At 39.0% G+C, this 25,022-nt stretch overlaps 1 protein-coding gene across 13 annotated transcripts in view; it reads left to right on the plus strand.

Annotated features, from left to right (window-relative positions):
* ACACA (acetyl-CoA carboxylase alpha) overlaps positions 1-25,022 on the plus strand; it is a 281,044-nt gene that overhangs the window by 147,649 nt on the left and 108,373 nt on the right. For 10 of the 13 annotated variants that reach the window (XM_047831855.1, XM_047831859.1, XM_047831864.1 and 7 more), the window contains 6 exons: positions 9,222-9,245; positions 11,876-12,019; positions 12,805-12,901; positions 14,301-14,408; positions 18,683-18,739; positions 18,972-19,016. In XM_047831855.1, coding sequence (XP_047687811.1) covers positions 9,222-9,245; positions 11,876-12,019; positions 12,805-12,901; positions 14,301-14,408; positions 18,683-18,739; positions 18,972-19,016 — 475 coding nt within the window. The remainder of the gene's footprint in view (positions 1-9,221; positions 9,246-11,875; positions 12,020-12,804; positions 12,902-14,300; positions 14,409-18,682; positions 18,740-18,971; positions 19,017-25,022) is intronic. The other 3 variants (XM_047831857.1, XM_047831856.1, XM_047831858.1) reach the window with 3 other exon arrangements.

Here is a 25,022-nt window from a genome sequence, read left to right on the forward strand (position 1 = left end):
CTCCAACCCTCTAATCATAAGGTTGGTCTTTCTAGTGAGCAACCCCTATCTTGAGTTATCACATCTCTTAGCATAAACTCAGATGTAATCCAAGGGGCTCGTGAATAATGAAGATACTTCTGTTTCTTTTGAGAAATTCCAAGGACTTAGAATTTCTCTCCCAGGAACCAGGGACAAAGGCTTGTCAAATTCTTTATTATATAATAGGCCTATTCATCTCATAAAAGAATTCCAGGGTCTCTTAATTTTAACTAGTTTTGAGGCAAGTTCCAACTTTTTTTTCCAGCTTTAGTACTATTATTCTTTCCTATTCTTATTGTTTTCAGCAAGCAGGCAATGAGCATATTGGTTCTTATTCCACAGAAATAAGTTACAGGAGACAGTCTACCAGTGTTACTTCTACTCCCAATCTACTCCCAAGCTTGTAAAGCTCAAGGACACAATGTCCCATAACCTCTAAATTAATGAGTCTCAGAATTATTTATTTATTTTTTAAATGTTTATTATTTATTTTTGAGAGAGAGAGAGGGAGAGAGACAAACAGGGGAGGGGAAGAGAGAGAGAGGGAGACACAGAATCTGAAGCAGGCTCCAGGCTCTGAGCTGTCAGCACAGAGCCTGATGCCAGGCTTGAACCCACAAACTGTGAGATCATGACCTGAGCCAAAGTTGGGCACTCAACCGACTGAGCCACCCAGGCGCCCCAGGAAATATTTTTGAAATACTGACTACCAAGATTCTGCTTTATTTTGAACCAGGCTCCAGGGGACCACTTTTTGAAAAAGCTCCTACGATAATTCTGATGAGCACCTGCAGTTAAGAATCACTGCTACTTAGACCAGCACTGTCCAGTAGAAATACAATGCAAGCCACATATGTAAGTTTTTTTGTTGGCCACATTTAAAAGGGCAATAAGAAACAGATAAAATTACCTTGCACAATTTCTTTACCTCATCATATCCAAAATACCATTTCAATATGTAATAAAAAATTATTCATGAGATATTTTTCATTTTTCATACTCGGTCTTTGAAATTTAGAATATGTTTTACATTTACAGCATGTCTCAATACAGATTAGCCCTATTTCAAGCACTTCCTAGCCACATGGGCAGCTCAGCTCTAGACTAAAAATTAATTAGGACAGTCACATTGAGCCCTCTTTATTTTATGTTAATGGTAGTACCCCTGGGATGGATTAAAAAAAAAAAAACCCAAATACCTCTAATTCTTAGGTTTCTTGTTCTTACTAGTTATAGAAATTATCCACATCTGATAGTGTAGATAGATATTCTACAATATTAAAAAAAATTTTTTTTAACGTTTATTCATTTTTGAGAGAGACAGAGTGTGAACGGGGGGACGGGCAGAGAGAGAGGGAGACACAGAATCCAAAGCAGAATCCAGGCTCTGGGCTGTCAGCACAGAGCCCAACACAGGGCTCGAACTCACGAACCTTGAGATCATGACCTGAGCCAAAGCTGGACACTCAACCGACTGAGCCACCCAGGCACCCCTACTACAATATTTTATGCATACTTTAAAAATTACTCAATGAGGGGCACCTTAGGTGGCTCAGTCAGTTAAACACCCGACTCTTGATTTCAGCTCATGTCATGATCTCACCATTGTGAGATCGAGCCCCGTGTCGGGTCTCCATGGTGAAAATGGAACCTGCTTGAGATTCTCTCTCTGCCCCTCCCCTGCTTGCTTGCTCTCTCCCTAAAATAAATAAATAAACATGTAAAGAAATAGTTTTTAAAAATTATTCAATGAGGACAGAGAACAGGCATATGAATATACATATTTTACTTATCAATGTAAAACAGAATTTACAATATTTTTACCACCTGGGGTTAACAAACCAAAAATTCTTGAGGGAGAAAACAGATATATTCTTAAACCAGTTTTTGCATTTTCTTTCCTGGTGCTTGTTTTTCACATTCCTAGCTAGGCATTCATTTGAAGTAGATTAACTTTGTCCAGCAATCCTTAGAAGTGAGTATCTTCCTAAGCTATGTTATCAAAGCAAGACCACAGTCTCTTGTTGCATATGGGGTCACCTGGTGAAATTCCATTCTTGCAGTTTATTTTTGACTAGTGATTTAGCCCTCATGAGTTGGGATGAAAGAAACATGGCTGTCTGCAAACTGACAGAAGCAAAGTATTTTTTCTCAAAAACACCTTAGATACTGTTTGAATTGAAGACCTGTCCCATTGGTACATGTTTTGATTTTTAGAGCAGTAGGTAAAACACAAATTCCAATGAAAAGAGCAGCCTCTAAGAAGGGAGAAGACACCCTTTGAACAGGTAGTGTATGGCCACCATGTTTGGTCCTTTTTATTTTTTGTTTAAATTCATCATGGGCCTTTGTATTGCTTGACATTTCACATACTTTTAGAACTTACTTGACTGTGGAAGGAACACTTAATATGAGATCTATCCTCTTAACAGATATTTAAGTATACCATGTATTGTTGACTTTGGGCTTATTCATTTTGATTGACTGAAATTTTGCTTGACACTCTATGTTTCAGTATAATTGGACAGTTATTCCTCCCAATATTAAAAAAAAAAACAAAAAACGGGGGGCATCTGGGTAGCTAAGTCGGTTAAGTGTCCAACTCTTGATTTCAGCTCAGGTCATGATCTCACAATTCATGAGTTCGAGCCCACATCAGGCTCTGTGCTATCAGCCATCAGTGCGGAGCCCGCTTGGTGTTCTCTCCCTCTCTTTCTGCCCCTCTCCTGCTCGTGCTCGCTTGTTCTCTCTCTCTCAAAAATAAATAAACATTTAATAAATAAGTAAATAAATATTTTTTTAAAAAGGAGATGACTGAACAGTTTCTTTCTAATCTCTATGATTTTCTGAATCATCCTTCCTGCTAAGTAGGCTTCAGTCAAGGTAAGGTATGTTATCTGCTTGGAGAGCCTGGGTGACTTAGTTGAGCGTCCAACTTCCACTCAGGTCATGATCTCACAGTTCGTGGGTTCGAGCTTCGCATTGGGCTCTGGGATGACAGCTCAGAGCCTGGAGCCTGCTTCGGATTCTGTGTCTCCTTCTCTCTCTGCCCCTCCCCTGCTTACACTCCTGTCTCTCTCTCAAAATAAACAAACAAACATTAAAATCTTTCAAGTGTGTTATCTTCTTGATCTTGTACCCAAGACTCCAAGTTTTTTCTGGGAGCTGTAGTTGCAATTTTATTTGACATCTGTAGGTCTTACTCACCAGAGGATCCAGTTATTAGAGCTTCACCCAGAGAAGCTTCTGGTATAGATATACCCTTTTCTTCTTAAATTCCCTTTACTTGAACAGAAACTGCAGAGATTTTCTTGATTTAAGCATAATAGGAAACCTATATATGTGGTGTGTGGGTGTGGGTGTGGGTGTGGGTGTGTTTCTTCTGAGATTTAAAGGCTATTTCCAGGGCGCCTGGGTGGTTCAGTTGGTTAAGGGTCGGACTCTTGATTTTGGCTCAGGTTGTGATCCCAAAGTCCTGGGATCTAGCCCCATGTCAGACTCTGCACTGAGAGTTGGAGCCTGCTTAAGATTCTTTCTCTCTCTCTCTCTCTCTCTCTCTCTCTCCCTCTACCCTTCTCCCCCTTCCTCTGTGTGCTCGCTCGCTGTCTCTCTCTCAAAAAAAATAAAATAAAAATAAAAAGGCTATTTCTTATTGTATGAGAATTTTTTTGAGGGGAGGGGATTTTGTTGTGTTGGGTTTTTTTTAAAGATTTTATTTTTGGGGAACTTGGGTGGCTGAGTTCATTAAGCATCCAATTCTTGATTTTGGCTCAGGTGTCATGATCCTCATGGGTCGTGAGTTCAAGCCCTGCATTGGGCTCCCACTGACAGTGTGGAGCCTATTTGGGATCCTCTCTCTCTGCCCCTCCACAACCAAGTGAGTTTTTTCAGTCATTCTCTTGGTGTAGGAATCGTCAGGACAGCTGGTCTTCACTGAAAGAACATTTTATTATTATCTAGACTCAGGATTTATTTCTCTTGTCTGAGATTCCATCAGCCCAGCTCTTTAGTGAATTCAGCCAGTATTTTACATGGATTGATCCTTGAGCTCAGACTAGATCATTCAGCATTCCCTTTTCTCTTCCTTTCTCTAGTGAGAGTCAGGGTTTAGAGCCCTAGGGGTGTGTGTGTATGTGTTTGTCTTTTTTCCCATTCCAAAACCCTAGTTTATCATTCTCTAGTGCTGGTGATGGAAAATCTTGTTAAACTAAGGCATCGTTCTGAATGTCTTTACTTTTGACAATTCATGGAATCATTTGACATTTAGGATTTCACTTAGCTTTGGGCACATTAAGTCAGAATAATCTGTAAACAAATAGGTTCTTTAGTCAGTCTATGTATTTGATCTTCTAAAATATAGCTATATTCATACAAACATATGTAAAGTATTATCCCATAAACTCTGTGGCTGTGCATATTATGATAATCTGGGAGTGTGAAATTTAAAACTCCAAATGATTTTCATAAGTAATACACATTTGTGAACGTAGTTTTTTTTTTTTTTTAAACTTTTAATCCGTGATTCAAATAAGCATCAAAACTGATGCAGGAGATAGAAGTATACTTTGTTGTATGTTTCTGTATATATATAAATGGGTGAGGAGCTATTGGTGTTTATTTCCACCTATTTCTTAGATGGAAATTCATGCTTTAGTTAAGTCATGTTGCACTGCACCTTCTCTGCTGTTTGCTCCTTCTGAACTTGGCCCTCTATGTTATAATGTTTTAATTCACGCACTTTCTGTTTCTTATGTTTCACCTCCAGAAGAGGTTGGCTGTGTTCTCTTTCCCCTGAAAGCACATGTTTTGGTCATGACTCGGTTTAGGCTGCTTGGCACCTTCAATGTTTAGCTGTCGGTGGGTGTCTGCTGAGCCTTCTTCTTATAAAGAAGGTTGTGAGGAAGTTTAGAAATCAGAAGCCTTCCATGTGACTAATGAGTAGCCTGCTGCCATTCTTGAGAATTCTGATAATCTCTGACACCCAGAGATTAGAGTGTTCTTTGGATCTTACTGAGACACTCAAAAGTCATCCAACTTGTAGCATTTTTTTTTAGCAGTGGGAGCACTTGGTTGTAGTTAGCAGGCCAGAATGAGCTATAAATAAATAAAATCCTACAGTGCTTGCTTCCTTCATTCAGGGTAGTCTGCTGATAAGATGCAAGCATCTGGCAGAAGAGAAGATTCTCAGCAGGTTTAAGTGCTTACCAAAGTGCTTTCCTGTATCCATGGCTCAGCTTCTAGTCTCTGCTGTGTTATTTTGGCACTCTAGACTTGTAAGATTGGAGAGCTGGGTTTAAAACTCTCAATATATCATTAGGGTAGCCCAAGGTCCCTTCTTGTCAAAGAAGACTAGCTGATTCCAGGGGGAAGGAAAAGCAGAATCCAGGGCACCTGTAAATCCCTGTAGTTTTGTGCTGTGGGTTTGCAGTTAATTATACAGCAGGCAACAGTAATATGCTGCAGCTCTGTTGGCATACTTGTTTCAAAAAGAGCAAAATCTTCCAGCAGAGCAAAGAAGGGGCTTTGAAGGAGCTGCAAATGAATGAAGCAATGATCATTTTATTGTAAACTAAAGCTCTACAGTGGAATCAGGGCATCTGAACTGCAAGGAGGTGGTGCAGGAGATGCCAAGTAGAAATACATGGTTCAGATGTGTTTTACACCTCTTGATTTGGATTCTCCTGCAGAAATATAGTCACACAAGGAGACCACCACTGGTCACAGCCAGCCAAATTGCTCTTTCTCCTATGGTAGTGCTGTTAGCGACTGCTAGTAGGTTATTCAGCCGACCTCTTCTGATTCTGCTTTGCTGCCTTACTTCAAAAGATTTGCCCTATACTGGCTTTCAGTCACAGCTTGATGTAACCACTGCTTGTTTGCATGCATCCCCGTCATTTTCATATAGGGTCTTTTTTTTTTTTTTCAAGTTAGAAGGCAAAAGAATTGGGAGCATTTTTATATGATAAAAGATTTATGTAGGGCTAGCTGGAATCAAGCAAAATGAAATTCAGCTGGAAGGGCTGGTAATAGGCTGAGAGAACTTGTGACTGCCAGAGAAGTCAGTGTTCCTTAAATAAAGAGGGCTCAGCTAGCAGGCAGCAACTCTGACTTTGCATTCATATTGAAGCAGGCTCTCCAGCCACTCTGTGCAGGCAGATCAATAAAATCAGAGGTGACTTAATGCCAAGAACCTCAGAATTCAAAGGATTTCTCTTGTCCTTCTTTAAATTTAGTCTACATTGAAGTGTAATGCTAGCCTCAGGAACAGGTGAGAAAATGTATAGAATTTGGTTTATGATTGTATATTAAGCAGTGTCCTTGGAAAATATTCCCTTTGCTTTCTCAGTTATCACATCTGTAAAATGGAGCTAATCTGCTGGAAGGAAAATGATTCCAGTATTTATCAAAACACTGTGAATGAAGATTTATTATAAGTGCTTCCAAAAGCTTAAACAGCAAATGTCTAATGAAAAGTGAATTCATGTCCCATTTATGTATTTGAAAATGTAGTTGACTGCCTTATCAGAGATTGAGTAGTTTGACTGCTTTTGCATGATGAGTATGCAGTGAAATGTGGTAGATTTTATCTTATTAAAAGCTATATAAATAGCATATTTGACTCCTATACAGTCTCTCCTTTGGTTGTTCATCTTTATGTTGACCATGGATCTACTTTCTAGTATATCACATTAGTGTGCAGTATCCCACACTGGTCATATTCTTTTTTTTTTTTTTTTTAACATTTATTCATTTTTGAGAGACAGAGGCAGAGCATGAGCGGTGAAGGGGCAGAGAGGGAGGGAGATACAGAATCCAAAGCAGGCTCCAGGCTCTGAGCTGTCAGCACAGAGCTCGACGCGGGGCTCGAACTCACGAACCGCGAGATCGTGACCTGAGCCGAAGTTGGACGCTCAACCAACTGAGCCACCCAGGCGCACCTCACACTGGTCATATTCTTAAATTGAGCAAATATTCCTTATGTAAGGGTAACACAATATATAAATGATCATTATGGACATGGTTAAGTGTTTACCTGGTGATAGAGTTTATCCTTCTTTCCGTGCTCATCTCATGTACAGCCCTACAGATTCTTATTCTGTCAAAGAGGATAAGCTGCATCTAAACTTACCTCTTGTATGATTGAGTTGAGGCCCTTCTGTTAAAAACTGGAGGTGCTGGGAGTTTTTGTTCTTACCCCATACTGTGTAGATGGTTCATGGTTCCTATAACAAAGCAGCAGGGGGCTCCCTATGAGAGCTTGAGAATTGCTGATGAAAAAGGGCCGGCTTTTGGTTGGTGATGTTCTTTTCATTTCAGGCCCTTTTCTACTAAAAACTTGGCCCTCATTCTGTGAAGACTCCCTAAGAGATTAGAGTGTAGCTGCAGAAGCAGTGGCACCATTTTATTAGTTTAAGAAATTGGTTAACAGTTTAGAGAGATTATACTGGTTTCTAAATTCCAGAAACCTGAATAGATGGAACCTGAGATTGCTTCAGTTGTAGGATTCTTCTCTTTGAATTGAGGTTCATGGTAGGAGACTGTGCAGGTAGCTCCTTTCTTTAGATTCCTTGATGTCTTAAAAGAAAGACATTCCTATATTCTCATTAGCGTTTACTGTTAGTTTTCTGCTTAGCTACAACTCCCTCTGTTCTAGAACCCGTGCATACTTTTTACTGGTTGAGGATGGCTACGTGCATGGTAACTAAGGATCTCTTGTGAATTGAAACCCCTTCCCCTGAATGAGAGGCTCAAAGAACCCAAACAGCAAAGGTGCAGGATTTTGCACTCAGAGGTTACTCTTCCTGCCTTATGAATTAGCTCTGTGATACAGGTTTGATGCAAAGAGCATTGCTACTCACAAATCACATGAGGTATACAGTTTGTGTGCAGTGATATGTCACAGCATTTTATTTATATGGCCAGCTCAGTCTATTCTGCTCCTTTCACTGCCATGGAAAGTGCATCATTTTCCTCCCTCTCTCCTCCTTCCCACATATCATCAGCACCACCCACAATGTTCTGCCCATTAAGTCCTGTGTGTGCCAGAAAACCCCAACAATGATTAAATGCTGATAAAAGAATGTTAGAAGGTTAAGATATCAACCAATCAATGCCCTTACAGTACTCCTAAATTGTGGGTGGTAAGTATAATTTTGCCCTTTTAACATTGAAAATAAGGATTTTTTATTTTATTATTTTTTTCAGTTGAGGAAATGACTGACATCAAATTAAGGCGGGGGGGCGGGGAGTGGGGGGAGAAAAAAGCATTGGTGGCAAAGACCAAAGAGAATGCAGGAAACTTGCCTTGCAGTTTCCATTCTTACCCTAATCTTTTTTTCATCGTTTTGACAAGTACTTGGTCAGGAAATTCTAGGGCTAGCCAAATTTAGGTGTGGTTTTATTTATGAGAGGCCTAGAGTTTTTGAACTTGGAGTACTCTTAAAAAATTATTACCCTAAAATCATTAAAAAGTACAAATTACTTAATTTTAACAAAGTATATCACTCTAGTTACAGAATCATTTATCATTACATTTCTGCATGATTTTCAGTTTTTTAAGCTCCCATAGTACCGAATACCCTCCTTTCCAACACCCCCACCACTCCTTGCCACCTCCCTGGTCTGTGGGAGGAAGACATAGTTAAAAGGGCTTACAAAAGATAGCTGGGAACCTAGATTCCTGGCTACTTTTCTTTGGAGGAGAGTTTATAAGTTCATCTCATATCCTAGGAAAGCAGTTAAGGTGGGAGGGGCTGTGGAATCAACTTCTTTGGACCTCCTTACTAAATTTTCAGTAAAATAGGAATAAGAAAGAAGATTCTATAAGACTTGTCAAGAGTGACATTTCATGTTGAAGCTTAAGATAATATGCCATGTCCATAGAGCTTAAATTAATTTTCATGAGGTTGTGTTTTATTACCACTCTGCATTATTTTTTTGTAGTAGACTTATTTTTAAAAATCCATGGTAATCCATTTCAACCCTTTCCAGCAACAGTTGCTCTGGTGAGGTAGGTCAAGAGGTATGCCTCTTTCGAGGCACCCTGGTGTGTGAAGGGTAATGAGCACTTAATTATGTCTGCTGAATGCCAGAGCTGCCAGGCTGGAGCTCTTCATGTCCGGTCTGTATCTGCTCTGACAATTCTTTTATGATGGCTTTCACTAACCTATCAGTAACTAACTGTGGTTGTTTAATTACAGAGGGAACATCCCCACGCTAAACAGGTACCGTATGTTTAGTTTCTTTTCCAATTAAAAGCACATTTTTTGTAACTTAGAATAGTGAAATCAGGGAAATAAATTAACACTACATTTGACAAGTTATGTTGTCTTCTGCTAGGGAGTCCTGAGCTCCCCTTTGGACATACTAAATTATTCTTTCTGTTTGGAAAACATGTCTGCAGCTTTTCTTCAGCTGTTCAAAAAGCAACACTTGGAAAGCCTCAGTATGGAGAAGCCCCCCATCTAGCTGTATATGATAGGGGAGTTGTCTGCCTGCTGTTCAGCTTTGCTGTAAACGTCTTTTGCTACATTCTCTGTCTAGTTTGGGGCTTTCAGAGGAGAAACCCTTAGGTTACTCCTCCCCTGGCAAATTGTTCTTAATTTTTTAATTTTTAGTTTCTTGAGTTTGCTTCTCCTTTTAGCAGAATGCAAATGCAGAAATAGCTGATCTCATGTTTTATCAGTTTGTTAGCTACTTTTCTAAAGTGTTACAATGATATGAAAACCAAATTTTATTTCAGACTTACAAGATTAACATTTGAAAAGTGTATTTAAATCTTTGATGTATATAACCCTGTGAAGAAGTTTCCTGGCCAATATATAACACATGTGATATTTTGGTAATTTTGATTCCACCTGCTTCTGAGCCAAGCAAGGCAACACAACGCAAGTTTGAGAGGATAGCAGTTCTGATTGGAATTGGATCTACAAAACGCCAAAGCGGAAAGCAATAAGTTGGTGGCAAGTTCTTCGTAGATGATCAGTTCTGTACATTGAAATATTCATAGACTTATGTTTGTTTTGTTCCTCTCCCTTTAAATATTAAGTAATCAAAACTGGTTATAGCTTTCAGAGTCCAGTTTGGATGGGGAGAGAAAAGGGAGTGCATTGGTTTGGTCTTTGTGTCTGCCCTTTGAGAGTGGACTTGGTTCATTCCTGCCTGCCAGAAAAGCTATGTCCTGGCCCCTGAGCATAGTAGTGGGGGAAACTGACTAGTGGATTTCCCCTGTTTGCCCCATGTTAACCCCATGTTTGCCACAAACACAGCCTGTTAGCTTATTCAGCGGCAGTTCCCTTTAAGTGTTATCTGGAACCCTTTTATCTTTCCTGTCTAATGCCAGGCAGGTAGAAAAAGATATAATGCCTCACAAACTTGCTTCTTTATAAATATGTTTGGTGATCCTAGAAAAGAGGATGATAGCATTTCTAAGTTCATACAACTCTGAATCCCAGTTTCTAGTGAGCACCATGTGTAAGACTTGCTTGATGCGTGTTTCATGTGTTTGTTTCATTCATGGTATCAATGGTTTCCTCTCCCACTCTGCCTTTCTACTCTCTGGTACTGTCAAAAGATAAAGTGCCTTTTTCACAGTCCTCATTTGCCAAGGGATAAAAACTTGGAGTGTCAGTCTCTGTAGTCTGTGTGACCAGCACTCTGTCCCCTGAAAAATTCCATTGCCTTTTATAATGACAGTTTGAATAGAGTACAGTATGTATGCAGATCTCTAGTCTGCATTGCTGCCTCTCTTCCCCCTGCAACACTGCAGGTGGTGCACTTCAAGGAGACTTTTGAGCAGCTCCCCAAAGTTTAGGTGCCCCTGCCTTGTTCTGAACTTGCTTCTGATCAGTATGCCAGTAACATGGCAGGCAAGTCCTAAAAGCATCGGTTACTTTGTCTTTCCTAACAGGCCGTCCAGATTGATTGGGCATTTGGAAATACTTCCCAGTATTACTTTTAAGTACATACTGCTGAGGTGCATCAAGGAATATACAGACTCCTTATGTTTTTAGCTTGAACAAACAGTTCTCTTGGAGCATCTCCATTTAACACCTGTTTGTCATGCTTACGCATACTTTGAGACCCATGCTCTGCCCTTTTGCATCTTACTAGGATTTCTTAAGGGCTTTTGGTGAGGATATGTTTACTTTGGAATAGGAGTGTTTAAATATAAAAGAGGAAATTTTGCAATTTCGAGTTGAAAAATGTCTCTTTTTCAAAAAGGGAGGAGCTGTAATCCTTACAACTGCTGTCCCCATCAGCCCAGTAAAGGGAGAAGTAAATACCTCAGTAAAGTTCCTTTTATAAACTGTGACTTGTTTCTGTATGATAGATGCTTTCTGTGATGATTTACTAAACCATTCCAAATGACTTAGTTGTTGTTGTACATGCATATATTTATCTGTGAATACTTAAGGCATTTTTCTCTAGGAATTACAGTAGATTAAGTGTTGCCTAGTTACAGCCCACTTGGCTTGCTTCCTTCCTTTTAAAAAAGGGAATGTTTTAGGGAAGGGGAAGATGCAGGATGGTTTTTAACCCCTGTGTGCTATTCATTCATTAGTCATGCCATGGCGTCCTTGTATTAAAACTGCTACATAGTTCTTCACTATCCTTAGATTTTTATTTGGAGAAATTTGGGGGTGCAAAAAATAGCTTGTGTGGGGTAAAATTGAAATGAAAGGGTTAATGTGAATCCATCAAGACAGGCCTATCCACAGTGGGTAAAAAACCAAATCTGCTCTGCAACCTGACCCTACCTCAGAGTATTCTCTTGCTCCTTTTCTCTATTGTTACTCTCCCAATCCTGCTCCTAACTTCCTTGTCTAATGCACTTGATTGAATTACTGTTTAGAATGTCCTTCTCCTCCAACCTCAACCACTATGGCATGACTCACGTAGCTAGTGTCAGCGATGTGCTGTTGGACAACTCATTCACTCCACCGTGTCAGCGGATGGGCGGAATGGTCTCTTTTCGGACTTTCGAAGATTTTGTCAGGTAAGACACTGTGGAACTGTGTCTGTTCAAGGGGAGCTATAGCCATCTCTGTTTTGGGGTCTCTGATTTCTGCCAAGTGAATAAAGGCCCCCAGAATAGCCATGAGCCAGCTAAAGAGATATAGCCCTTGCTGTATATGTCCTTGGAGAGGTATATGTTCTTCCATTTCTACCTCTTATTCAGACTCCACAAGCCTCTACTTGTTATATGAGCCTGGTCAGAAAAAAAGAAACAAACAAAAACCATCTTTTCCTTAGGAGCTAACAGAAGAAGCTGTCTGCTCTGTGATGAGTGAAATGTCAGGAGAAATTAAACACAACACCAGAGTGAGCCCCACCAGAGACGATACATCTTTTGATTAAATGCATTCAGCATCTATCTCTTGATGTATACTGATGCATTACCCTAGGGGGAGGGGTAATTACATTGGTCTGTCACTGCTCCAGTCCCAGGCTCTTTCTGTTACTTTAAGACCGATGATGACAGCAGTGCTCATAGCTTACATATGAAAAAAACAAAAAAGCTGTAGATCATTCTTTTTTTTTAAAGAAAAAATATATATGGTTTATTAAAGGTTAAACAATCCATCCTCCTAATTTCTGCCACTTGGTGAAATTTTGCATGTCACCTCTAGCCACTGGTGATTCTATTCAGTTGACTATTGAGCACAGAGCAGAATAGATTCTTCTTGTGGACTGGGCTGGCAATGGCAGCGTTAGTTTCCTGCCACTTAGGTTTTCTGCCACTTGGGTTTTCATGGTGGGTATTTCTCTGGTATTTTTCAGGATCTTTGATGAAGTGATGGGCTGCTTCTGTGACTCCCCACCCCAAAGCCCCACGTTCCCTGAGGCAGGTCACACATCTCTGTATGATGAAGACAAGGTATAGTGTTCCCTTTGAGAGACTGCTTTGGTACTTCAGACACAGGACTTGTAGTATATGCTATCTTTCTGGCTTTGGAAGAATCCATCTTTTTACCCTACTTTATATTATTTAATTTTATATGCCTCATCAAAGTATTTTTGGGAACAAATGGAATATAAATTCTAATCTAAAAAAAACAAAACTGTATTTATCTTGGAATCCATACTGTGAATAGCAAATGGACTCAGCCATATCCATTGCAGCTGCCTCTGAGTCTCTGAATGTTGTTTTCAAGACTCGAGCTGTGGTTGCTTTAATTCTTAGTGGTGGCTTATATATTTGTAGAATGGTGCTATCATAGTATTCAGGGAATGGCAGACTAGATAGCAGGGGGAAAAAATAGGCATTTTGTTTAGAACTTTGTCCTTTTATTAAATCCCTTCTTTTCATTTCACAGTAAACAGATAATTCTGCTTTTTCCCGATGAGGTGATTTTCCCATGGTTTGATACTTCCACTGTTTGATAAATTGTTAGGAAATATGTGAGAATATGTTCAGATGGCTTCTTCTACTCGTTTTTCTTCACATTCTGTGAAGAAATGTGACAAATGGTTTCATTCCCATTTTATTCATGAAAAAGTTGACACAGTGGTCTTCAAGTTCATGTCAAGTCAGGATTTGAGTCCCCCTCTGGGTAATGCCTTTGCTGCCTTATCTTTGAAAAGTTAGGTGTTTTACTTTATTTGATCTCTGTCGTGGATGCTGATCAATGGTTTCTTTTCCTTTTTTTTTTTTTTTTTAATTTTAATGTTTATTTTTATTTTTTATTTTTTTTTTTTAATTTTTTTTTCAACGTTTTATTTATTTTTGAGACAGAGAGGGACAGAGCATGAACGGGGGAGGGGCAGAGAGAGAGAGAGAGGGAGACACAGAATCGGAAACAGGCTCCAGGCTCTGAGCCATCAGCCCAGAGCCTGACGCAGGGCTCGAACTCACGGACCGCGAGATCGTGACCTGGCTGAAGTCAGACGCTTAACCGACTGCGCCACCCAGGCGCCCCGTTTTATTTTTATTTTTGAGACAGAGAAAGAATATGAATGGGGGAGGGTCAGAGAGAGGGAGACACAGAATCTGAAGCAGGCTCCAGGCTGTGAGCTGTCAGCACAGAGCCCGACGCGGGGCTCGAACTCACGGACTGTGAGATCATGACCTGAGCCGAAGTCGGATGCCCAACCGACTGAGCCACTCAGGCGCCCCTGATCAATGGTTTCAATTTGCTTATTCATACTAGTGGGGAAACCAGAATGTCCTGTGAGGCGTATCTCTTTTTCAGGTATTCTACCAAGTACTGTAACTTCTCTCTGCCTCTATATTTACCAGCCTGCTAATTTCTTTGTGTTGTGTTCTTGAGTTACAGGTCCCCAGGGATGAACCAATTCACATTCTGAATGTGGCTATCAAGACTGACTGTGATATTGAGGATGACAGACTGGCAGCTATGTTCAGAGAGTTTACCCAACAAAATGTAAGTCCTAGGTTGGGTGGAAATTGATGGTGGCCGCTTTCCTGCTGATGTATCCTATCCACCCTTTTATCTTACCACTGATAATGGCTATGTCTTTTACATAGTTCTGCCTGTAGGGGTGAAATTCCAAAGTGACTTAATAGTATGTAATGAATATCTTATGTCAAGAAATATAGACCTCAAATATTCAAAATGTTTTTAAGGAAAGTAAGTTGTGTTCTTAAATCTTTCCCAGAGCTCTGTCTTGAACTTCCATTCGCCTGCTGAATATTTTCCTTTGGTGACTTAACTCCATAAATCTAGGCCTAGATTCCCCTGAGTTTCCTTCTATATCCTTCCCTTCTGTCCCTTGAAAGTATCAGTTATACTTCCATTCTCCTTTCAATTCTGTGTCTCTTGGATATATTGTGTTGACATCAAACTTCATAGTTTAAACCTAAATTTCCATCATTTTCCTTCACCTCTTATGACCCCCTGCCAACCACCCCCAAGAAACAAAACAAACCCAAGTAACCAAACCCTTTACCCCTAGTCATTTGGAAATCATTGACTTCTTCCTTTCCTTGCCATTCCATTAATCTACTCCTCTACCCACAATCCTTACTTGTTTATTTCCATCAGGTCTGACATCAGGATCTCTGAGGTTTTTCTTTACAGTGTCTCTTACCCTTTCTTCTTAGTTTTAAAATTCTCAATGCCACCATTCTAGTGTAAACTCTTACCTCACATCTGAGGCATGGCAACAGGTTTACTTGTGATCCATTTGTGTTCCCCTTGTTCTCCCCCCAGCTTCGGTTCTGCTCACTTCCACAAAGTTAAATGTCCAAAATGCCCCCTTACCAAGGTATTCTCCCACTTAGAGTTGGTTCTCTTACCCTCAAGATACATCTGTAGCTTGATATTTAACATCATCCTATTAACGAAGGCTCACAGTCTAGCCTTTGCTGCTCCTAAGTCTTTGTCTCATTTACCTTTGTTTACCTCATCTCTTCTGTGGTCCTCATCTGAAAGGTTTTCTACTCACACTAACTTCCTTCCAGTCTTTCTCTCTCCCCTTCCTTCCTTCCTTCTTCCCTCCCTCCCTTCTTCTGCTTGTTTTAAGAGCTGTCTCAAATTTCACCGCTTTCATGAGGCCTTCTCTGAGTAGCCCTCACTAAAATGTATTTTTCTTCCTTGCATTTCTAATTGGTCATCATATATTTATTAGCAGTAATGATACTTTTTTTTTTATAAAGAGCTTCTATGTAAACTTTTTTATTTGCACCTTATCAGAGTCTCATGGGGCTGGATTAGTCAGGAATTATTCTGTTATACACGTGGGGAAAAGTTCAAGTTCAGAGTAGATTAAGGTCCCTTGATCACCCACTGGTAGATGATATAGCAAAAACCTGAATTTAAGGCTTGTGATGCCAGCTCTAAGGGTCACAGATCTAGGTGCTTTAGTAAATAATACATTCTTAGCCCTGAAGATGCTTATAGTCTTATTGGAGGGAATGGTTAGACATGCTCAAATAATAATCTGCAGTTACATTTCATTGTGACATGTGATAGATGCCAAAGCACCTCTCTTCAGCTGCCCTTAATGACAACTACTCATGTGTTTCCTTTGAATGGAAAGCACCTAACTTATACTGCTTGTTATAATGAGCTCAGTAGATGTTTTTTAAAATTTAATTTAGCAATATAAGCAATTAGTGCCATAGGCATTCACATCATGTAATGCTGATGGTAGATACTCAGGAAAAGATGGTAACTTTGTGTTTCAGATGAGTCTTTAATCCATTATACTCTCAAAGCACACAAATTGACTGTAAGATTATAGTGGCCAAGATGAGGAAAAGGTACTTTCAGAGAAGTGAAGGTACGGGACATGCCTGGGAGTTTTTCTTTAGAAGAGAAATTTACCTTTCTTCTTGACCTGGACTAGTGACGTCATAAAATTAACCTGAGACCAGTGACCAAGGTAACCTTAGCTGTAAGAGACCTACTGTTATGTGTGGCTGCTGACTCTGCTGCTTGATGAAATAACATACGACCGTTTCTTCCCAGGTGTTGAGGCACTAATTGCCGATATTTGATTGTTTTGACCTCAACTTTAGGCTTTTTGTTACCCTCAAATCCAAGGCTTATATATCATCACACATTGGTTTAAAGAAACAGTTTCTTTATTTTTACTGCATATATTTGTAACATTAACTGGCAATAGGAAATTGCCTTTTTCCTTTACTGAACTTGTAAACTGAGGCACAGAGAAATCCAGCATCTTTGTCTAATGCTTTTCGAAAGGCTAAGGGTACACTGTGCTGACATTCTAAGCCTAGAGAAGCTATTAACTGCATTAGGTACTGTGCTTATCCAGGAATACTTGACATTTTCACTTCCTTGTTTTGGGGAAAAAAAAAAAAACATAAAAAGAAAGGGAAGGAGAAGCAATTAAAAAAATCTGAAATGATAACTAGTTTTGTTTTTCACTTCATGATCATGCTCCTAGCAGTTTAGAAAAAGTTTTTTTTTTTTTAAGCACACATTAAACTATCAAATAGGTTGATCCAAATTGTCCAAATAATCTTCTAGTCCCAGCATGTCTTTTTTTCTCTCATAGAAATTAGGATCATATATTTGTAAATGACTTGTGGAGGAGATTGAAGCAGTCAGTGTAAATGGAGTTTCTCCAGGTGCTGACGCCTAATCGCTGGGTAATAGCTGTGGACTTGCTGTGAGACCGGCATTATTACAATGTAATCAGAATCCTGTTGCTCTGCTGTTATTGTCAGCCACTTGTGGAATTTTAAAAGCAATAACAATTTTGATTTTAAATCATGGCATTATTAAAGTTATTTTCTTCCCTTGCCAGAACATAGCTATTGATGCTTGTCTTTGAAGGACTTGGCTGTAGTGGAATTCTTTGTTGGTGCTGGAAAAAAACGTTTCTGTTCCTAGGCATGCTTAAAGACTGATAACCATGGCAGCCCCCACTACACTGTGTTCTTCTAAAACAGTTTTTTCTTACTGTAGTATCAATACTTGGTTATTTACATTAATGGGTATGATGCCAGTACAGATCCTTTTTAAATGTTAGTAAGCCAAAATTTATTCATGTTTGGTCTGGGGATTTATTATTAGAAAATTAATTTTTCCAGTTATCTTTTGTTTATGCTGTTAGTTAATTTTATTACTAAGCAGTGCCATAGTAGAAATGGAGAAGTAGGAGGAAAATGGCTCAGGAATGTGCCTATTCATAAGGGGAAGCTAATTTGGACTTAAAAAATACATAGTATCATGAAAGTTAAGAATTGGCTTATGAACATAGCTCTTGGTTCGAGTTACAGCAAGGAATGTGATCAAACTAAAGTCTGACTGTGGTTTGTGAAAATCTACATTTTTTTTTTTTTCTATTTGTATTATTCATATATCCTCTCAGGGCATTCAACTAGTGGCATTGCTTTTCTCTTTGTTGCGATGTAGCCCCTTTTTGTTAGGGACCTTTAAAAGTATGTCCCTTACTTAATTCATTAACCTGTTTCTTTGTTTCTACTTTTGAGATAAATGAGCAGTACGCCATAGAGAAAGGCTTAGATCCAGAGGCCCAAGACTCCTATGAGAGTCTGTCTCGAAGCTGCTGGTGTCTGTTGCCTTCTAATATGCTGCTCGCCTATGCCAGGTGGAGATGTCAGTAGCCAGTAAATTTAAAAGCCTGTGAAACATTGCTTTTGCCAATTTTTAAAGAGAATTGAAAAAAAATACCTTCATGTAAAATAGCGGGGAAATATTTTAGAAGAACTAGAAAGGTCAGGACTTGTTCTGCTGAATTCTAGGAATGCAGTGTCTGATGATAGGTAGTATCTGTAAGTAACAGTGTAGGACCTGAATTTTCTGTGGTATGGAAATTTCTTCTTTTCCCTCTGATTACATTTAGTTTCTGTATCAGTATGAATCTTCACGTTTGAATACAGGCCCACTAACGTGATTTTTGATAAGCAGAAATTATATTGAGGTCCACCTTGAGGTAAAATAGTCCTTAGAGAATTTAGGTGACTTCATGTGATCTTTTTCCACAGAGTTCTACTTCAGTTTTGTCCAGATCAATATATAAAACCTATTCCATCAGAGCCAGGTTGAGATATGTTTATTTGCAAGTTTGAAGGTATTGAGGCAAGATGTAGATACACAAAAAAGGGTGTTTGCCCAGTCAGAGCTTTCTGAGGATTAAATGGGGTAAAACTTAGGATGAATGGAGATCTCATCTATCTTCTGTTTACATGTTTTGTTTGTAGAAAGCTACCCTGGTTGAGCATGGGATACGGCGCCTTACTTTCCTGGTCGCACAAAAGGTACTGGCACATGACCGATACTCCCCCAATATGTCTTAACGCTGCTTCTAGAATTTTAAAAAATAAAATATGGAATTATAATCATTTATTTCTTGTAGAATCTAATAAATTTTTTCCTATAAATTTAATCAAGAAAAAACATTAACTCATCACCTTTTACTTAATTCGTTTTTAATTTTATTATTAATTGCCAGCTTCTGTTTTTTCTTCTTTTCTGTCTTTCATTTGAAAGGATTTCAGAAAACAGGTCAACTATGAGGTGGATCAGAGATTTCATGTAAGTAAAAGGAACCACAATGAAAGATTACTTACTGTTTTATCTATCTGCCACCAATTATTTAAATATAGAGTATGTGTGAGTTCTTTAGAAGAGCTGGACTAATGTTTGGTTCTTCTTTTAGAAAGTGTTAAAATGAATCTTCCAGTTCTTCTTTAGTGTTCCAGCTAAAGTTTGTTTTTTGTTTTTTTTTTTAACCCTGTAATGAACTCTCAGTATAACTCTGAGAAATAGTTAAGAATGAACATAAGCATTTATCCAGATGACTAACGAAGAAGTGGGAACTAACTACTAATCTCTTCTGTGCAGAGTGAACATAGGGACTTCAGTAATGAAGAACTGTTGATTGTACTTTGGGGTTTTGGCTTCTACCAAAGTTGGATTCAGGTTCTATTATTGAGAATTCTCAATTCTGAAAAACAATCATTTATTATTTAAAATGTCTTAACAGAACCTAAGTTGGTGTTTTTGTCTTATGTTAATTCTAGGAGCAGGAAATAAATAAAATTAAGCATTAAATTGCTTGTTCTCCCATTTAACTGAATTAACTGTTAGTATTTATGAGATTAAAAATTTTGTTGAAAAGAGAACTAAGTTAATAGCCTGGCATCCAAACAATGGTATATCCACAATCATACCCATTGTGGTAGTAAGGTCAAAAATCCAGTTTGCAATCAAGATGTTATTTTCTAAAATGAATGATTATTGTTAACATATTTCTTTAAAAATTGATCTTATTGTAGCTAAGTAAGATTCCAGAAGATATTAGGAAGTCTTAATTTTCCTGATAAGAACTTTATTTGGGGGGCACCTGGGTGATCCACTCTTGGTTTTGGCTCAGTTTACGATCTCATGGTTTGTGGATTCAGGCTCCACACCTGGCAGCTTGGAGCCTGCTTGGGATTCTCTTTCTCTCCCTCTCTCTCTCTGCCCCTACCCCACTTGTGCTGTCTCTGTCTCTCTCAAATAAATAAACTTAAAAAAAGAAAAAGAGTTTCAGGGCACCTGGGTGGCTCAGTCGGGTAAGTGTCCAGCCTCGGCTCAGGTGATGATCTCATGGTTTGTAGGTTCGAGTCCCATGTCAGCTCAGAGCCTGGAGCCTGCTTTGGATTCTGTGTCTACCTCTCTCTCTTCCCCTCCCCCACCCACACTCTGTCTCTCTCTCTCAAAAATAAATAAAACATTAAAAAAATTTAAAAAAGAATTTTGTTTTTTTTTTTTAATGTTTTTTTTTTCTTTTCTTTTTTTTTTTTTTTAATTTTTTTTTTCAACGTTTATTTATTTTTGGGACAGAGAGAGACAGAGCATGAACAGGGGAGGGGCAGAGAGAGAGGGAGACACAGAATCGGAAACTGGCTCCAGGCTCTGAGCCATCAGCCCAGAGCCTGACGCGGGGCTCGAACTCCCGGACTGCGAGATCGTGACCTGGCTGAAGTCGGACGCTTAACCGACTGCGCCACCCAGGCGCCCCAAGAATTTTGTTTTAACAATTAAGATAAGTTAGTTTTCAAGCACTGTTCATTTGTAATGAAGATAGCATTTGGGATTCTGGAAAGGACTTTCTAAATTCAAGGACCTATGTGTGACTGCTTTTATTGCCCTTTGTCTATTAGGTCTGTAGCACTTGACATTTTGTTTTCCTTCTCAGAGTTCACCTTGTTGGTCTAGTCTACAGAGAAACAAGACAGACTACCCTCAAGCTAAAGAGCTAAGATTTTCTGAAATGCTTTAGGAAATGTTGTAGACTGTATAACTCCCCTGTGTTATTGATGTCAGGAAATCAGGCAGAGTACAGATATGTATCAATCAATAACTTTAGATAGGAAACTAGAGGCAGTGGAGAAGTATGAGGAGCTTAAAGAGAACCCTGGGGCTTTAGAGAGAAAAATCAAGAGCTTAGAGAATAAAATTGATACTTGGGATAGAATATGGAAGCCCATGAATGAATAGTATGGCTGTTAAATGCTGATCTGAACTAAAGTAGACATGCCAGAGCCAAGACCTGGATTTGGGAAGAAAGAATACTGGACTAGATTCTTAAGTTTTAATGTGATCTTTCATTTCTCACTGACTTTGGAATGATATAATATTCTGGGGAATAATAGTAAACTTGTAAAATTATTTTCCTTTTCCCTAATAATTCAGATGGAGACTTGATGTTTATAGCACAGTAACCGGTTTCCTGTAGTAAGCATTCCACAATGGATTAAAACTCTCCATTAAAATTTTTAAAAAGCCAAAGTGATTCATTTCCATGGGCATTCTTTTTCTTTTCCTTTTTTTTTTTTTTTGTAATGTTTTTATTTTTATTTATTTTGGGGGAGAACGTGAGCAGGGGAGGAATAGAGGGAGAGAGAATCTGAAGCAAGCTGCATACTGTCAGTGCAGAGCCTGACACAGGTCTTGAACTCAAGAACCACAAGACCATGACCTGAGCTGAAGTCAGATGTTTAACCGACTAAGCCACTCAGGTGCCCCAATAGGCATTATTTCTTTTGTACTTTCTTACCTCTGAATCTTTGTCATGTCCGAGAGTGTATCTACAGCTTTAGAACATTTTTTTGTTGTTGTTCTCCCTGCTATCCAGTAGGTTGAATAGGGACACGTATAGGCAAAATCTGCCAGGAAATGAGCCCAGTAGCTGGTCTTCCCCAGGAATCATTGTCCAGTTCCTATTTATAGTGGCATCAAGTGAGTAATCAGTTAAATTATCAAGTGATTTGTGATGAGTATAGGAAAGGTTGCTTTAGGACGTAGAGAACATTGAGGTTTGGTGTGGACTGGATTTTCTCTGAAGAATTGAATGACAGAGGAATTGGGGTGTTTTTATGTGAGACTCCTTAGAAGTGATTAGTGGTTATGCAGGGGGCAAGGGCAACTATTACTGAGCTCCATCCAGGATCTACAATAGCCAGGAAGCCTTGGCAGGAGTTGTACAAATCCAGGGCTCATTGTCATGGTGCTGCTCTTAGTTCCTCTGCTGGTGGTAGCTTGCCATTCGTGGAGGACGCTTAGCCTCTGTCATGTCATCTGATGTGTGCTTGCCCCATAGTTAGTGTAGTGTGAAAAAGAGGAAGCTTTCTGGGAGTGTTAGAGATGAATCCCTTGATCTCTCTGGCTTTTTGGTAATCCACTGTGATGTATGCAGCCTCCCCTGTTCTACACTGTGAAATCCCTATATTATTGAAGAGAAAATGTGCACATGAGGGGGTGAGGAGAGGAGGAAGGTTACCAAGGCTGTTCAAGAACAGCATTGGCTAGTGTGGAATGAAGCAGCTGTGCCATTGTCACATGGTCCTCGTCTCTCATGCTGCCTCAGAACCAGAACAAGGCAAATGAGGGCCAGAGTAATGATTCCTAGAGAGTGTATATCTTGTTAGGTGCTTATTCAGATGCCAATGAAGACTGTAAGCATTTCCAAAACTTTGTTGTCTATCACCACAGTCTCCACAGAGCTGAGCACTGGAATGTCTGCTACTGCCTTAGTCTCTTAGAGAATCCCTTAGAGTATGGAGCCTGTTCCTCCCAGCAGGCAGTATCCACCAGCACTAAGGAGTCTTGATATTGAGGTTCTTTCCATGGCCATCTAATTAAATCAAGTGCCCATAACAGGGCTTGCATAACTGCTTAACATTGATATTTAAACCAATTTTGAGAACAAACAAACCCATCCTTGTAAATACCTCCTTCCTATTTTAAAAAAATTGAAGCTTTAAAAGCAAAAGAACAGGGTCTTTGAATATCTGCAGCTGTATCAGCTGCAGTTCTCCAGCTTTATGTAGTATTTAAGTCTCTTAGTTTCACTCACATTTCAGATCTAGAATTCCAGAAAGTGTAGCAGAAGGTGCTGTCTGATTGGAGTGTAAGTATTAAGCTTTTTGAAGCTTTCCGTATTTTTTTTCAGCAAAGTTTTGTTAGGGATATGGAAGTGCGAATTTTTAGGATTTCTCCTGATACTTTGCAACCCAAACAAAAGCATTAGGTCCAAACACTGTGATAAATCAGTTTTATCTAGGTTTCCTTTTGCATCTTGCTTGCACAATTTTAGGCAATTAAACAAATTCTCCTATAAATCACCTAGGAGATAGTTGTAGTTTTACCAGTTTTATGAATGATTCCCACTTATTTGGGTCTGAAGGAAGAACCAACTATCAAAAATAGTTATCATGGTGGGGTGCCTGGGTGTCTTAGTCGGTTAAGCATCCAACTCCTGTATTTGAGTCAGGTCATGATCTCACGGTTTTGTGAACTCGAGCCCTGCATCGGGCTCTGCACCGACAGTACTGCGGAGCCTGCTTGGGATTCTCTCTCTCTCCCTGTGTCTCTGCCCTTCCCTGACCCATGCTGTCTCTGTCTCTCTCAAAATAAATAAATAAACTTTAAAAAAATGTTTAAAAATAGTTATCATGGTTAGTAGTTCATTTCTTTAAAAAAATTGATATGCCAATTATATCTCAATAAAGTTAGAAAAAATTGGTAGTTTTGTTTGCTGGTGGATCAACTATTAGTTTTTCAGAAGGTTTGGTTTGGGTTTTTGTTTTAATTACAGTCTATATAATTAGTTCTCAGCATGTTGAGGTAAAAGAGAATTGCACCAGCAAGTTTCCAATTTCTTCATCTCATTAGGTTTTTAACACGATTATTAGTATCATAATCATCTATGATGTTTTCTGTTGCAGGTTTTCACATTCTCTGATTTGCAGGGTGTCTTGATTGGCTAATTTAGGCAAATTATTTTGATTGTCTTGATGATGGTTGGCTGATTAGAACACAGCAGGGGTATAATTTCTTCCTGAGAAATGTTGCATTCTTTTGGTTTTTGGTACCAGAACACTAAGAGGGTTTTTCTTTGTGTACATTCAATTATTATATTTGCCCATAACACTAGTAGAATGCCTGGAAAGCAATTACATTAGTGATGGAATAAGCATGAATGCTGTTAGTAGAAAAATTGGAAGTCTCAGGATGAGGTGGGGTGAAGGAATTGACTACAACTGTAGGACCAGACTTCTGCTTTTCTTCTCTGTGTTTTTTGTTTCTGCGATTTTTTTGAGCACTGAAGGAAGTGACGGCTTGCTATAAAAGTCTTCAGAACTTGTCTGTCTTTCTAAGAATCACTCAATAATCCTGGTTTCTCATTGCACAGAACTTCTGGCCATTTCCTGACCTGAATGCTTCACGCTTAAATTGAGGACCCCACTGTGGAGCTAAAAATTTGCTCAAAAGTTATTTTAAAAAAATTTTATATTATCTCATAACACTGTTTCTTAGCTAAACTTAATGAAAGTGGTTTTTTTCGATTTTGGTGAGTCTTTGCCCACCCCTGCCAAGAATTAGTTCTCTTTTGTTGTTGGTTGTAAAGGTATTTCCATTCAAGATTGTTTGCTTTCCATGTCTTTTGGTTACCACAAATTCTCATAATGGACTGAATGGTAAAGACAGCTTATTTGTTACTATCGTGATGTTTTGGAAGGAATAATGATTTTGATTCTGCATATATACACACTTAAATAAGTGGTATACTAGGGGCGCCTGGGTAGCCCAGTCGGTTGAGCATCCAACTTCGGCTCAAGTCATGATCTCACGGTCTGTGAGTTCGAGCCCCACGTGCTGACAGCTCAGAGCCTGGAACCTACATCAGGTTCTGTGTCTCCCTGTTTCTCTGCCCCTCCTTTGCTCATGCTCTATCTCTCTCTGTCTCTCAAAAATAAATTAACAAAAAAATAAAACTAAAAATAAATAAACAAATGTGCTTTTAAGTGGTATACTAAATAAATATATTTTAATTCATAGTTCTGGCAGAATAGAAAGGTATATGCTTAAAAGATCTTATTATCACTTACCTTGACTCTTTCAGAAAATTCCATGAAAGGACTTATTACCTTTCCTTTTGTGACCTGTGTTGCTTTTTTAGCTAATGCTATGAAAGCCATACCTCTCAAGAATAAAATCAAAACTAAGCTATATAAAGCCATGAGCATGAAATCTACTGAAAACTCAGCTGAA

This window comes from Prionailurus viverrinus, chromosome E1, assembly GCF_022837055.1.
Source record: "Prionailurus viverrinus isolate Anna chromosome E1, UM_Priviv_1.0, whole genome shotgun sequence".
NCBI lineage: Eukaryota > Metazoa > Chordata > Mammalia > Carnivora > Felidae > Prionailurus > Prionailurus viverrinus.